At 39.2% G+C, this 16,783-nt stretch overlaps 1 protein-coding gene across 2 annotated transcripts in view; it reads right to left on the bottom strand.

Moving 5' to 3' along the window:
- Positions 1-3,667: 3,667 nt before the first annotated feature.
- ANAPC4 (anaphase promoting complex subunit 4) overlaps positions 3,668-16,783 on the bottom strand; it is a 33,686-nt gene continuing 20,570 nt past the window's right edge. For both annotated transcript variants that reach the window (XM_019453576.2, XM_019453575.2), the window contains exons 18-28: positions 15,531-15,587; positions 14,923-14,979; positions 12,763-12,856; positions 9,281-9,378; positions 8,346-8,407; positions 8,229-8,267; positions 8,031-8,132; positions 6,493-6,567; positions 5,346-5,519; positions 4,529-4,652; positions 3,668-4,023 (exon numbers count right to left, since the gene is read on the bottom strand). In XM_019453576.2, the coding sequence (XP_019309121.1) occupies positions 3,799-4,023; positions 4,529-4,652; positions 5,346-5,519; positions 6,493-6,567; positions 8,031-8,132; positions 8,229-8,267; positions 8,346-8,407; positions 9,281-9,378; positions 12,763-12,856; positions 14,923-14,979; positions 15,531-15,587 (1,107 nt within the window). In that variant the 3' untranslated portion in view covers positions 3,668-3,798. The remainder of the gene's footprint in view (positions 4,024-4,528; positions 4,653-5,345; positions 5,520-6,492; positions 6,568-8,030; positions 8,133-8,228; positions 8,268-8,345; positions 8,408-9,280; positions 9,379-12,762; positions 12,857-14,922; positions 14,980-15,530; positions 15,588-16,783) is intronic.

Below are 16,783 nucleotides of genomic sequence, written 5' to 3' on the forward strand. Positions count from 1 at the left end.
TTGAGATGCTCTCTCTCTCTCAAAATAAATTAAAACAAAAAAAACACAAAGGCTTCCTGAAGTTTCCAATCTGGTTGGGAGGATACGAGAACACCGGAAGTTGGAAGGGCAGGATGCGTGAATTACAAACCGGTCTCCTTGCTTTCACACTTAAAACATCCGCCAAGTCAGTAAACACCATATCATTTAGTCATGACGCAGGATGCATTTATCATCACTACGCCCAGTGTCTCAGGGTGCTGTGTGCTCAGTCGGACTGCACGCACCAGAGCAAAGGTGACATTTATGAGTCCTAATGGCCTGTTAACCAACCTGGCTGGCCCATACAGACCCACCTCAGCGTCTACCACTCAGCTGACCATGAGCTTAAGGTTAAAATGTGGCCTTACTGGATCCAGTTCTACATGCTCCAGTGCACAGACTCAGGGTACAATTAGGCCCACCATCATTTAAACACACCTACGTAACTGGGCACATGTTGCATGTAAAATTCGCATCAGGGTCATTTGTAAGGGAAAAAATACGGTTTTCAATGCACCTAATGGAGCACTTTTTTTTTTTTTTTTTAATGTTTATTTACTATTGAGAGACAGAGACAGACAGAGTGTGCATGGGAGGGGCAGAGAGAGGGGAGACACAGAATCTGAAGCAGGCTCTAGGCTCTGAGCTGTCAGCACAGAGCTCGACGCAGGGCTCGAACTCACAAACCGTGAGATCGTGACCTGAGCGGAAGTGGGCCGCTTTACAGACTGACCCACCCAGGCGCCCCAGGGAACTGCTTTTAATTGAAAAATGATAAGCATTGATCACTAAAAAATAGCCTCCACACAATATAAACGTTCTCAGCTTTAGTGGGCATAAAATTAGGTGGCATAAATTTGCATATTTAATCAACGGCCCAGGCAATTTTGATGTGGTGATATCTGCTTCATGGAAAATCCTGTTCTAGTGAGCTCAGAAAGTGAAAAACATTGATTACCCACATATTAACAATTCATTTTCATAGAACTAACCCTTGAACAATTGAGAATTTCTGAACTGACAATTCCTAAGAGTTCAAACACTATTTTCTGCTTTAACATAATCCTTACTCTCATGCTGTAAGGTTTTTGTGATCTTGACTTAGTATAATTCTAAGTACCATCTCTCTGCTCAGCGAGAACTAAAAATGATACGTTGGACAAATGTATATTCTAATAAGTGCAATCAGTCTATAATAATTGCCACAACTTCAACAGGTGCCAAAGAAACTGATCTGTCCAGAGAATTCATGCAACCCATGATTTCAATAACAGCATTCTCCAGAAGTATTTAGCACATGTTTGCTTGCTGGATTTCCATAAGAATGGGAAGTATTTAGATTAACTCAGGTATCTTTCTAAGAGAGATTCCCTAGTTTATGGTGTCATAAACCCAAGGTTTATGGTGTCATATAACCCAAGGTTATACTAGAACATAACAGTTTTCTTCACATTTAAATTCAAATGCTTTGAATAAAGATAAAATATTTTAGCATTTTGATAAGTGTAAAATTTTTGTTTTGGAAAAAAAAAAAATCAAGAATGAAAAAAAAAAAAAAAAAAACAAAGCCAGAGAATTAGAGGAAAACTATTGTCACAGTCCCATTAAGTCAGGCACCAAGAAAAGAAGAAGAAGAAGAAGAAGAAAAAGAAGAAGAAGAAGAAGAAGAAGAAGAAGAAGAAGAAGAAGAAGAAGAAGAAGAAGAAAAACAAGAAAAAGAAAAAACAAAGGCTATTTAAATTTCTAAAAAATCAACACATTTTATCCTGGAAAAGAGAAGCGGGAATTACAGTAAGTGCTAATCTTCATCAGGTGTCTCAGGTACCAACCACAACGCTCTACAAACACCCATTTAGCCCTCAAACCTTTAGACAGGTACTCGCTTATGCCCACTGTATGAAGGTCAGGGCCCAGAGCTCCACACACAGCCTGCATCTGGAAAAGTCCACTGCCCAAGGTCCTCCACAGCCCACTTTGCTGGTTACTCACTAAATTCAAAACTCAAATTTAGCATCTGCTGTTAAATAAACTGGAAATAAAATGATAGTCTACAATAGTCAAATTCTTCCTAAACATTAAAAGCAAAGTGTCCAATGGTGTGGAAATCATAGCTTATATCTAAACTTAAACAGATTTCTGCATTCTACTTATTAAACCTTAAAAAGGAATTCAGGTATCAGTTCAAAACTTTCTACACTTTGATATCATACAAATCTAGTTCCTAAATATTTGCCATATGCATTAAAATAATTAATGAATTAATGAAAGAATTAATGAAAAAACAATTCTCCTAAGATTAAGGATGATACATATTAATTTAACTTGACATTATGGGATAGCTTATACACCAACAGTACTGATTCTTGGTTCAGGATGAAGGCAGAGTCTGGGAGTCTTGGTTTCGATTTATCCCTAGGCTGGAACTGCAGGAAGCAAATGTGCACGTATCCAAAAATCTTTATAAATTTCACACTGAAGTCACATGGGGGCAGATTACTGTCTAATAAAGAACTGGTTGCTCATTGTGAAACTGTAACTCATTCTAACAAGCTGTAATGTCATCTGACAGATTACCTTTCTTGCTTATAAAAGTTAATTCAAGACACTCTGCATTATGCCGTGAAACTGACCAACCACCAATCAGCATTTACGTAAATTATATATTAATCATGTTCAAGGCCTGCTACGTGCAAGGCTGTATGCTAGCAGTCGGTCTCCTGAAGATCACAGCTCTGAATTCCAAGCTCACGCACACAATAGTGGCTTCTCTTCAGTTTTCTCTTTAAACCAACACAGACCAGACCAACTGAGGTACCTGGAGTATCTAAAGCATGATGTACCTACAATCCAAGTGTAACAGCTACTATTTAAAGAAACAGACAAATGACACAAAACCCTGCAGTTACCCACTCCTCTGATTATAGTATATTTTCCTACCCAAAGATATTTAAAGCTTTAAAAAGTCATTCTTTTCATTTATTGGTGAACTGATACTACAATTCATATATAAAATAGAAATTCTTTGAAAGCCACATGACAATACCACTCAACTTTAGGAATGAGCATCAGGAAATTAACAGCTCATCTGCACCAACGTGAAGTTAGGTTTAGCTGATCCACATTTCTAGCATTCCCAAGGCGTTACACAGAAAGCCACTGTGTGTCCTTGACCAATTCTAAACAGAGGAAAAAGACACATCTAAATGCTGCCAATTCAAAGAATTCAGAGCTCAAATATGGCAACAAAATGAGAAGATAATCACGTCGGCGCCAACCAGTGTTTTTGCTATTTAGATCGTAAAGGGAGTATCCATCTTCTGGCTTGTTTAGCATTACAGTAAAGCAGTGTAATTTACTTTGAAAACATAATTTTGAAAGTATTCTGGAGACCTGGAATAAACTAGAAAGAAGAAGATGGAAAAAACAGGAATAAATGTAATCTACATTTTGATTGTTTAAATTTAATTTCTTCTTGATATAGGAATGATTTCTAGTACCTATCTTTTAACAGAAAAGACTGAAATTCTCTTCCCGTTCAATTTACCTTTACTTTAAACATGAATTCTGCACACAGTATTAAAAAGAAATCTCAGCAAGAAGAAAGTCTATCATAGTGACTACACCACTAAGAGAAGATGAAGCAGAATAAGGAAAAATATAATCTATGGTTTATTTCTTTGTTACACAAAGAAAATTAAGAGTGGTCCAAAACATCTTAGTCCATCTCCCATGTCCTTCCTGACATAATGAGAATGTACAAAATAATGGCAAGCTAGATTAGGGGTCCAGCTCAGGGTCAAGTTTTTCCACCTTGATGACGATCTCTGGAGCTAAAGCAGCACTGGCTGGCTGGTTCTCTGCCTCCGACTCTGAAAGCACTTCCTCCTTTACCTTCACAGGCTTATTACTGGCCTCCTCCTCTTCATCTGAAGACTCATCAAGCTCCCATTCATCATCTATGTCCATTTCAAATACTCTTACATGACGGAGATTTGAGCTCAACTGGAGAAGAAAAGGTTCAAGAGTTTTTAAATTAATGGCTTAACTAATACGTGATACATAAGAAATCAGAAATCTGAAGAATGGTCTTATACGAAAGTTATTTTTCATTGATTTACAACAAAACCACTAAACTCAGCCTCATTTGCTGCAAAAGGATCTCTACATATAACAGTGACAATGTCATGATAATTAAAAGCCAGGGGTTCCTGGCTAGCTCGGGTAGAAGAGCATGCGATTCTTGGTCTCGGGGACATACGTGTAAGCCCCACTTTGGGTGTAGCGATTACTTAAATAAATAAATAAATAAATAAATAAATAACATCTACAATTGTTATTACTCAGTAAGACTTCTCAGAACAAGAAAGGTACACAGCTAAGACCACAACACGCTCATAATCAATAAAAGCAATACATCACAAAATGTTTACACTTTCTGAAAGGACCTCATAGATCCAAAGTCACTTCTTCCTGTTACTGAGTCCGTAAACAATCTGTAAATACTTACCACACAGGATACTTTGCGAAAACCATTCCCAGCAACGTACTGTGCTTTCATACTTTCCAGTAACCTCCAATGCTTCTCAAAATGCATGGTACGTGTGGGAATAGCACTACGCTGTTCATCTAGCCTGGGAAGGGGAAAGAAACCAACCCAGGAATGAAAAGGGGATCTTCTCCCTGGTTTACAAGGGGTAGTAACAGGATCCACCATGGGTTTCATTTCTACCAATACTCCCATTTCCAATAGAATTCTATCAGCCACGATCGAAAAAGCTATGATACTATCTTCTAGGAAAATTCCGCCATTCCAAGTAGCCAGAATGTCATCGTACTACGGTTTTTGATCCCTTTTCAAGGAAAGCAAATGGACACATTTTTAAATTAGAGGAGGGATCTACTCACTTAAATCTAAGAAAACTAAAACCATCTCTGGAATTGGTTGTGTACCCTCCATGTGGCTACCGAGGTCCTAATTCTGGTAGGAAGACACTAAGAGCAAATCTAAAATAATTAATTCTACTATCACCTGAGATTAATGCTATGCTTGAAAACAGAACTAACAGAAATCCTATTCTCCACTCCAGGTAATTCCCCACCTTATGTTAGCAAATGCTTCTTGATTTATCAGTAAAGCAAAAGGGTAGGAGAGTTGCCGAAGTCCGTGTTTTCTTAAATAAAATATAGTACTTCTGCTCAGCTGACTTTACCACTGTTCCTAGTAACCACTGTCTACCATACCTAAGGTACTAAAATGTGCGACACACATTAAAAAACATTTAACTGTCATGACAGAGAGATACTCTTACTAAGGAGGTGGTTACCTTGTCGAGTAATCCCCAGTGAACTGATATTCTGCCGAATCCTCACCGTTATACACTGAAGACAACGGCAACTGGACCAAGAGTCTGTCTCTTCCTTCGCGCCCCACTGTGTCTTTAAGAACTACCGTTACGGTTTCGTCGTCATAAAACTGTGCATCTAAACAACTGTAGGTGCTACAAGTAAAGCACATTCTTTTATGTCAGAGACGATCCGGACTATTGAGAAAATACTGTACACATAACATGCTACTGGTACAACACAAAAACATTCATGAAACAAAAACCCAGTGACATTCTATTTAATTACATTTAAAATATATCGTTAGTGCTCGCTTCGGCAGCACATATACTAAAATATATCATTAGTTTGCACTCAACTCAGTTATCTATTGTACCGTATTCACAAATACAACCAGGCCCTAAAAACAGGTCATCATGAAAAAAGAAAAGTCTGTGAGGGTGAGGTCGCTTCACAGTTCCAAAAAACTCTTGGAATCAAGAGTTAGGACTTCAGCCTGTGGAAATTCTATGAATGGCACCTCGCCGGTATACTGAGTAAAGAAACTGGGCTAACTAGACTGAAAAGTAAAAATAAGACTCACACAGGAAAAGTCACAACAACTTCAAAGACGTCATCATTAAAAACTCCTTTTATGTAAGGAAAAGAGAACGAGAAAAAGACTGGCCTATGATTAGTGTTCATTCCACACACTCAGGGGTGACTTTGGTAACGTTACCCTTTTATATCCTAAGGACCTCCCAGAATAGTGAGAACGACACCACCTCACATTACTATTGGTTGTAACAAGAACTCCAGCCATATACCCCTTGGAACGACCACCCTTTCTTAACAGCCAGGGGAGCACAGAAGTATTAATTACAGGAAACCACAGCTGTATAAATTCCTGTAGGGCAGGAATTTATACATTCCATTCAATTATACGTTCCATTCAATTGTTAAGTCAAATCAAAGCATAACACACATAAGCAATCCTGTCCCCTACGCTGCAAGTTACAAAGGCCTCCTAAGGACGGTATCAACACTGTAACTGAGTCTAACCGTATTTCTAAAATTGCATTTATTAAGCATACACACATATCGTACATATATATATACAATCTCATCCAAACAAGATTCAAGATTTACCTTCTTCTCACTTTTTCAGTTGTGGCGTAGGTGAAGCTCCCAAATTTAACAGCAATCAGTCCATTAGTTACAGATCTTGAAGAAAGAAGGAGGAAAAAAAAAAGACTATGGAAAAACCCGGATAGCCAATAATCTAAATGCTTGAAAGAACAGGATTGTCAGCGTTAGTATATTTACCTGAACAGCAAGCCCCAGACCAAAATACCATTATGTTCACTCTTCAACACTGACAACTAATTTAAATGCCTAAATAGACAAACCTACGTCAAAACGACAACTTGGTTTAAAATCTTAGTCACTCGGGGCGCCTGGGTGGCGCAGTCGGTTAAGCGTCCGACTTCAGCCAGGTCACGATCTCGCGGTCCGTGAGTTCGAGCCCCGCGTCGGGCTCTGGGCTGATGGCTCCGAGCCTGGAGCCTGTTTCCGATTCTGTGTCTCCCTCTCTCTGCCCCTCCCCCGTTCATGCTCTGTCTGTCTCTCTCTGTCCCAAAAATAAATAAAAAACGTTAATAAATAAATAAATAAAAATAAAATCTCAGTCACTAAAGTAGCTAGAGACCTTAAAAAATTAAGGGCACTTGGAACAACCAAATTATTTCTCTTTGGCCTCATCTTGGCCTCAAAAAACTTCCTTCAAATTCAGATTAAAAACCATTTGAGGGGCGCATGGGTGGCTCAATTGATTAAGTGTCCGACTCTTGGTTTCGGCTCAGGTCATGATCTCATGGTTTCGTGAGTTCGAGGGCTCTGTGCTCATAGTATGGAGACTGCTTGGGAGTCTGTCTCCCACTCTTTGCCCCTCCCCCACTCGTGCTGTCTCTCTCTCTCTCAAAATAAACTTTAAAAAAAGCTATTTGAGATACTAATGGTATTCTGTATATGATTTATTTTTTTTAGAATCTTCATTTCAGATTCTCAAAAGAAGTCTCTACAGGCAAGGCCTCTTGTTTAATGCAAGGCAAACTTAGCCTGAGGTAAAAATCCTTTCTATAAGGAACCAAAAACACAGTTTTGAACTGCTACACATTCATGAGATACAATCCTGAGTGCTCTGCTGTTGTATTTTTCTTAACCCTAAAGAAATCCTACATGTCATAGCTATACCTGTATAAAATTAATAACCCAGAATCAGAAGGGATCACATAGCTTCCTGATTTGGCATTATCATCTTAATGATGTGAAAACTAAGACTAAGGACAGTTCAGTGACAAGCCTAAAGTCAGAAGGTGGCTTAACTAAACCTCAAAATGTAGGGAAGGAACACTGTACGTTTTACTATTAAAAATAATAGGGGCACCTGGGTGGCTCAGTTAAGCGTTCGACCTAGGCTCAGGTCATCATCTCACAGTCCGTGAGTTCGAGTCCCACATTGGACTCTGTGCTGACAGCTCAGAGACTGGAGCCTGCTTCAGATTCTGTATCTCACTCTCTCCCTGCCCCTCCCCCACTCAGTTTCTCTCTCTCAAAAATGAATAAACATTAAAAAATTTTTTAAAAAATACAATCTTATCTAATTCAAACTTTAGATTAATACTTACTGGGAAATATCAGTATGTCTCCTTAAGATGCACATTTTATAAAGTGAATCTTCTAAAATTGTAAAAAGAAGATAATGTAGATTTGAGGTTTTATTATTCCACCTAAGGAAAAAAAATTAATATCAAAACATGATATTTAGCTATCACTGAGAGAACAAAACTGCATTGTTCATATGAGATGGGGAGAAACACACTTACAGAAAAGGAAATTTGAACAATCTGCGTGTACAGTCCTCACTAAAACAAAAGAAGAAAAGGTAAGAAAAAATTAAATTGGCCGCTGAATTTTACCATCCAAAAAGGAAACAGAATTACCTTCTAGCATCCCTATATAATGGAATACAGATTGCTTGATTCATCGATTTTCCAATTACATCCTAAATAAAAACAGATTTAAAAACACAATTAAAGCATGTACATACACACACACACAGATACTCTACACAAAGTACCTGACCATCGCTGTTCAAATCTAGTAAAAAACCATCTAGATCACAAAGCTTTCTCACAGGCAACTTCAATGACAGTCGTTAACAGTAAGGAAAAGAGAGAGCAGAAATTCTGAGCTGAAAAGGATGTTGGAGAGAAGTGCATGGAAGGCTAAGAACCCCCACCCCAGCCCCGCGTCTCAGAACACCCATCCTCCCTCCTGCAGGAGTCAGCTGGAAACACAAAAGTCCCATAACTAAGACTGTTTATAAGAAGTTTGTTCTGGGGGCGCCTGGGCGGCTCAGTCAGTTAAACTCCAACTTCCTCTCAGGTCATGATCTCAGTGCTCGTGAGTTCAAGCCCTGCGTCAGGCTCTGTGCTGACAGCTTGGAGCCTGCAGCCTGCTTCGGATTCTGTGACTCCCTCTCTCTCTCTCTCTGCCCCTCCCCTGCTCATGCTCTGTCTCTCTCTGTCTCTCAAAAAATAAATAAACGTTAAAAAAGAAAGAAAGAAAGAAAGGAAGGAAGGAAGGAAGGAAGGAAGGAAGGAAGGAAGGAAGAAAGTTTGTTCTGGGAACAAATAATAATGATGCCAACCCTTTCAGTAACCCTGTATTTGTTACTTTTAATTTATGTAAGGAACTAACAATAAAAGGAAACGTTAGGGTAAACCATATGAAACTGCCATTTTTGTTAGCCAGAAGTTGACTATCAGCATTTTCACGTGGCTCACCTTAATAACCATGATCGTTTGCATAAGTGAGCCACATACGGTAGATATTCTCATTCCTACTCAAAGACATGCATTTCTTTCAAACTTACTGCTGGTTTTTGCAAGCATAGGTCAATAATGTTCTCCATCCGCCTTTTCACAAAATGCAATGATTTTCGAGGATAATATGGAAACAGCAAAGGACTTTCTGGTTTCAAACAAAAAGAGAAAGAAAAACAAAAACAAAAACACAAAGCTATAGCAAACCAAATGATTAGGAGAAAACAATCTCGTCAGAGCCAGCCCGCGCAGCTTATGGGGCAGTGGAAATCTCCCTGGCCCTTTCATTATCCTTCACACCCACCTCACTGGAAACGAGTATGGCCTTCTGCCTTTCATCATCGCCTGCTGCCACCCCTAAGTACCCCCCTAAAAACCACCGCACTTAACTACAATCCAAGTCCTAGCAGCTTGGTATTCTTTATTCTGTTTTCCCTACCAAAATCAAATAGTATGCTTCCACTGGGTATGAGGAGGGGATCATTTGGGAACCAAAAGACATATAATAAAGTTTGTTCTTCTCTACTCTTTGCCACAATGGGGTGACAACAGTCCAGCACTGTTCTGGAAGAGTATAATACTTAAAAACAGAAACAGGAGACAAGAAACTAGTGCTGTGTAAATACGCTCTTTACTTTTCAAAAGGCTACTTTACCAGGAGACAGTCCTGTATGATTCAGCGTTTATGGATACCAACTACGCTCCGGTCCTTTGTATCTGTTCTTCCTACTGCTCACAGCAGCTGTGCAAAGTAAGCATCTCACTCTCCAACTTACAGACTAAAAAATGAGGCACAGAGAAGATCTGGGCAATTGCCCAGTGTGGAAATGACTAACAATCTAGACCTGTAAATCAAACCCTCTGCCTCCCAGGCCTGCACTCTTCTACTGAGTTCTGCGGGCTTCTCCCTCACCTGCAGCATCTCCTGTCCCAGCTATGCTGGACAAAGTGAGCTTTAATCAGGTCAACATTATAAGCTCCCCACAGGTAACAGATGCTGTGGGAGCAGAGAAAGACATTTGGTCTTTGTCCCTGGTTCCTGGCACAGAGCTCCAAAACCCTGAGAATTTCCTGAGTGATAAGGGTGATAGGAACATCTTCTGTTGTAATGAGACGACTGTGGGTAGATCCCTAGGAAAGCTTCAGGATGAGGACTGGTCACCAGAAAGACCAAGCTCTGATGAGAAGTCTGGACTTTTCAGCTCCATCCCCCGACTTCCAGGGCAGGAGAGAAGCTGGAGTGGAATTCAATCACCAACAACCAATGATTTAATCAAGCATGCCTGCATAATGAAACCCCCATACAAAACCCAACCAGTGGGCTTCAGAGGGCTTCCCGGTGCTGGGAGGGTGGCATGCCCAGAGCAGGCAGGGAAGTTCTGAGCCCCTCCCCCATACCCTGCCCTACGCATCTCTTCCACTTGGCTGTTCCGAGTTGTATCTTTACAGTAAACCAGTAAATCTAAGTAAAGTGCTTGAGTTTCATGAGCCATTTTAGCAAATTATCAACCTGAAGGTGGTGGTAGAGGGGGAGCAACAGAAATGTGGGCAACCTGGAGAACTGATGACATCGGGCACCCAGTTGACCTGAGAACTGGTCTCAGGAGAGAAAAAGCTCCCATTTTGTCAGGTTTTGTTTTGTTTTTTTTTTAAGTTTATTTATTTTTGTGAGAGACAGAGAGAGAGACAGGGAAGGGCAGAGAGAGAGGGAGATAGAGAATCCCAAGCAGGTTCCCCACTGTCAGCGCAGAGCCCGACACGGGGCTCGATCCCACCAACAGGTGAGATCAGGCCCTGAGCCAAAATCAAGAACCAGATGCTTAACCAACTGAGCCATCCAGGCGCCCCGGTGTCAGAAGTGTTTTGAGTAAAAACAGCTCAGCTGCGAGCACACTGGCTGCTTATGAGCCATGTGCCGGCACAAACTGCTTTATCTACATTTAGTTAATCTTCACGACAGATTTTGAGGGAGGCACTACTATCATCCTCATTTTACTGACGGGAAAACTGGGGTACAAAGAGGTTGGACAATTCGCCCTCAGCCACATTCCTAAGAAGTCGTAGAGCAGATTCCAACACAACACTGACTCTCATGGACCCTGAGAAAGCACCTCTATAGAGCACTTAGCACGTAATTTTTGCAAAGTGCTAGAAAGAAGTTTCCTTAAAGTTTTAATAGTTCCATAATAATAGCGGGTATTTCTTCACACTAGACTAAGAAACTGGAGAATTAACGAGCTTGTCCCAAATCACATACCAGCAAAACCTCGAGCATTTAGGAGATGGAGTCAGTAATACTGAAGTGCATCTTGGTTAAACATGAGGCCTGTAGCTAAGATTAGGCCTTCCTGTTCAGTCACAGATGTCAAGACAAAAAGGGTAGGGCCCATTTTTAGCCCATCAGAGTTTCCAGAACCAGCATTAGCCCACTCTAGTGACAGGGCCCAGATGCCACCCCGGCCGGCACATTGCCATCAGCGCTCCTCAGGCTGGGGGGGCCACCTGATTAAACACAGCAAAGAGATGAGTTGGCCGTACCTTTATTCTCCCTCCATTCGATAACTAACTGACATCAATGTATCTCAAGCAATACAAAATATGTCCTGCTCTGAAAAAGAATTTGGACTTCTAGAGTTAAAACAAAAGAACAATAAGCAGAGTTCTGGGCCTCAAAGAATTCTCTCCTTCCCCCATCCATCCTCATTCATTCATTCATTGATTCAGATAAACAGCAACCAGACACAAGTGGCAGAGATTAGTCCTGAGTCGAGTGAAAAACTTAGGTTTTGAAGTCAGCAGAACCCTGGCTCCACTGCACGGTAGCTTGTGTGATCTTGGGCCTTCTCTGACCTTCAGTCTCCTCGACAGTAAATGGGGATAACAGGTACCTACCCCCTAGGTTCTGTGAGGATTAAAGGAGGAAATACACATATGTGGCTATCAGCCTAGAGATCTAAGAAACTGATAGACTGTGATCACATTACTCTTAGAGAAAGCAAAAAAAATACTGCTTCAAATACTGTCATGTAAAATAGTGAAGTTCTGACATTTAATGGTTGCTATTTTGTTTTCATCCCTAATAATGCTGGATAGTTTTACTATATCAACATCTTAAGATCCTAGAGTATGAAAGGCACACGTACACCAAGAACCTACAACCTCAGAAGAGCAGTTAAGCATCATTATGCTTTCAGCAATTAACAAATTGGAATCAGAAAAAGACTGCTCTCACTAGCAGGCTCTATAATTTTCTTCCCAATATCCTAGTTTCTATATGGTACAAAACAGATAATATAAAGAATACCTGAGAATAAATAATCTTACTACATCACAGTTAATATCAGGGTGTTTTCTATCATGGGAACATCATACTGTTTGCTATTCTGCTGTTTCTCTAATCAACTACAATAGACACAAAAGATCTAAAGAACTGAGATACATATTCAACAGCTGTTCAGCAACACTCATAGCTAATACACTGGTCTCAAATTAAGTATAAACATGGCCAAATTCTACTAGGTTCACTAAATACCTTTAAGGTGGTTGCTATTTTGAAGAAAATCATACCACTGGTTTCCTTCTGTGTTAGGAGGTGACACAAGATCATCATCTTCATCTTTCAAGTACTAGAAACACAGAATTAAAATTTTAAATGTCGTAAACCAAAGAAGCAGGCTTCAAAAACTTTATACAGTTAACATTATTTTTTTAATGTTTGTTTATTTTTGAAAGAGAGACAGAGTGTGAGCTGGGGAGGGGCAGAGAGAGAGGGAGACACAGAATCCGAAGGAGGCTCCAGGCTCCGAGCTGTCAGCACAGAGCCCGACACGGGGCTCAAACCCATGAGCCGTGAGATCATGACCTGAGCAGAAGTCAGATGCTTAACAGACTGAGCCACCCAGGCACGCCTTAACATCATTCTGTTTAGTAAGTGGTTCCATCACATTGGTATTATTCCAAGTGAAGTGACCAAAATCTGCTAAATGCCAAGACACTAAACAAACTACAAACTACTGAAAGATTAGAACACTACAGATTCAGGGACCGTAAACTGAATTTAAATTTTGTGTTCCATTTTCATGAAGTACATTTAAATCATCTATACGTGTGTGTGCACGTGTACATTACAAATTAATTTTAGAAGTATCACCTGTCAATCTACTCTAGGGCAGTACTTCACAGGGAAGGATGGTGGACGGACCCCTGGAAGTCCCAAAGATGCCTTAAGGGTCAGTGAGGCTGATACTATTTTTGTAGTAGCAAAATGTTATTTGCCCTTTCAACTGTGTTGACATTTGCACGGATGGTCAAAAGCACAGGTGGGGAAAACTGCTGGTGCCAGGAGTCATGGTGGTGGCCTTGAACCACACGAGTGGTCACTGTATTCCTTTTTGCCACGTACTGACGGTTCCCATTAGTATTTAATGAAGCTATTAAAATTATTGATTTAGTTAGATCTCAACCCTTGAGTACAGATCTTTTTAATATTCTGTGTTACAGAATTGGGAAGTATACATAAAGCACTTTCACTGATACCAAAGTACAATGGTTACCACAAGGGAAAGCATTTAAGAAATTGTCTTAGCTGTGAATGAAGCCAGGCGCTTTGTTGCTGTTAATGGGATTCCTTTCTTCCTTGAAAGAATGACTGGCAGATAGGCTATGATGATTCATACATGGGTATTTGGTGGATACTTTCTTGAAAATAAAGTAAGCCTGTCACTGTAAGCAGAATAACTGGCAGTATTTATTGCCAATGATAACATTTAAATATTCATGCAAAAATTAGAATTTTGGAAAATCTGTGTCTGCCACCGTGTGCTTGACAGCCGTAGCACTTGAAGATCATCTGATGAAACTGGCGCTGATATTCATAAAACCTGACTTTTAGATACTGCGTGGAGAAAGGCGTCAGCATTTGGAAGATCTGCACAACTCAGCGAACCAGTGTTTTCCAAATGACCAACACATGATATTATAAAATCATGCACTAGTGAACGATCCACTCAAAGCACAAGACAGATGAATGGATTTTAATGTATCAGAGTAGGAAAAGTTCACTGATGCAATTTTAGATTCCACGTTAAAGCTAACCTTTAAGATACTATCTCTTAGCAAGACTTGGTTGAATATCAAAAAACATCCATAATTATCTAGAAAAGCTATTACAATACTCCTCCCTTTCTAACACCTATGTGAGGCCAGATTTTCTTTACACACATTAACCAAAAAAACTCATCACAACACACTAAAGAAACAGCTATGAGAACCTGCATTCTATTACATCTACAAAACAATGCCACTCTAAACTGTTTTGTAAAATTTATTTTTCATTAAAAGTATTTATATTAATACGTAATGGTAAGTGGAATTACTGTTACTTTTAAACAATTTTGTATTCTGTTTAATTCCTAATACCTAATTATATCTACCATTGATAAACATAACCCATATTAGCAAAATCTCTTTGGGGTCTTCTATTAAGAATGTAAAAGAGTTATAAGATCAAAAAGTTTATAAAAACTGCTACTCTTCGGTTACTTTACCATCAGAACAGGGCTGCTATCCAAGTTGGCATTGTATTATTTTCTAGAAACTCTGGATAACAAAGACTAACACTGCTAAAGTTTTAACATTAGCTTTTAATAATTTTTTTAAAAAGTAATAACTAAGTTCAATCAAAAGCCCATACCTGACCAACTTTTTCAACGTTAAAGTATTTTCCTTTTCGATTATAAAGGTCTGGAGCCTAGAAAGAATAAGCATAATTTAACTCTCACATCAACTCACAAAAGAAAAAGAAAAAATTCTTTTTAAAAAAAATTATTAATGTTTATTTATTTTTAAATAAATAGAGACAGAGCGCAAACAAGGAAGGGGCAGAGAGAGAGGGAGACACAGAATCCGAAGCAGGCTCCGGGCTCTGAGCTGTCAGCACAGAGCCCTATATGGGGCTCAAAATCACGAACTACAAGACCATGACCTGAGCCAAAGTTGGACACTTAACCAACTGAGCCACTCAAGCACCCCAAAAATATTCTTAAACTTAACCAAAACCCTTATTTTTTAAGAGAGCTATTAGAGGCAGCTATTCTTTTCTTTTACGGATTGTACAACACACAAACAAAAGTTGAATTTACAGGCTCTAAGGTGAGTACTGCCATTAATTAGTGCAATAGTTTATAAACAGCACAACCGCTAAGAATGTCAATTAAATTGGATTAAATGTTAATTACTTCTATCACCCAGGTTTATTGCAATTATTAAAAAAAAAACATTATACAAATACCAATTTCCTACCTCATTGAAATGTTCAGTAAGAAATTCAGCAACAAATGTAATATCTTTTTGAGTCATCTATCAAAACCAAAAAGGAACAAAAAGAAAAACAAATTAAGATAAAGCTTCCCAATATCTTGTATCATGTAATGTAATATCTACTAAAAGCTATGGTATGAAGAGGCAAAGTTCCTTCAAAGAAATATCAATATAAATCCAAAAGATTATGCAACTGTGAGAATATGAAATCTTGAAGCTCTGACAAACAAGTCATTAAACATTTAAATCCATTTTCCAATCAGCTAACCCAACAGCTACAGAATTCTTACGGCCTAAAGTTCTTTATTATTTTAGAAATAAAATACTAATTTATCTAGTAATTTACTTAGTATTTACTGTTTAGTGATTTATTATTGTGCTGAGACTGGTGTGCGGGGTGCCTGCTTTGGGAGAGGAGACTGTGACCCAGATAAGCAACCTCAACCTGAGCTAAGAGCTGATGCCTCGGGGTCGGCCTCTACTTCTTACAGTGACCCTGCCTCCATTTCAGCCCTCAAAAATTAACACGCTGAGGTCCCCCCAACAGTCAACACACTTTATCTCCTCAAATAAAGGTAAGAGTAATATCAGAGAAACAGCTAACGTGGACCTCCCTGGTTTGCAAGGCCAGTCACCCACAGCGTAAAAGATCTACTTCTTGTCAGAGTCTAAGAATGGCGATCCTGCATTCATCTAGTCCACTGAGGTTCATTTTAATGTTCTCCATTTTTTCAGGACCCAAACGACCTAAATCTACCTGCATGAGAACTTGGACAGAGGAGAGAATGAGTGAACTGCAAAAATCAGGTGGGAATTTGGCCCTGGTCTGAAAGATTTTTCTTAAAGTAAATTCCATTGCCACCTGTCTCAATCCTTATAAAGAGAAACTACTGTTTACCAGACATCAACATAGGTAGTAATATCTAAAGTACTAGATTTCCCAGGAAAATAAAAAGGCATTCAAGACCTAAGGAAGTGAAAGAATACAAGCACCCTACATAATACAAATTATAAAGTTTTATACAAATATGAGAACTATAAAATTAGACAGCCACAGTTAAAGGCATTTTGAGAGATGAAAAAACAAACTTCTTAAAAAAAAAAAAAAAAAAAGGCTTACTAAGATATATTTAGCATCGATAGCCTCACATCTTGTAAACTAGTAACCATGTAAGAATACCAAGGTGACCAGCAAAGCTGAGCTCAACCAGAGCAACATTAACACACTGGAAAAC

The sequence above is a fragment of the Panthera pardus genome, unplaced genomic scaffold, assembly GCF_024362965.1.
Source record: "Panthera pardus isolate Hobbes unplaced genomic scaffold, ASM2436296v1 HiC_scaffold_13, whole genome shotgun sequence".
NCBI lineage: Eukaryota > Metazoa > Chordata > Mammalia > Carnivora > Felidae > Panthera > Panthera pardus.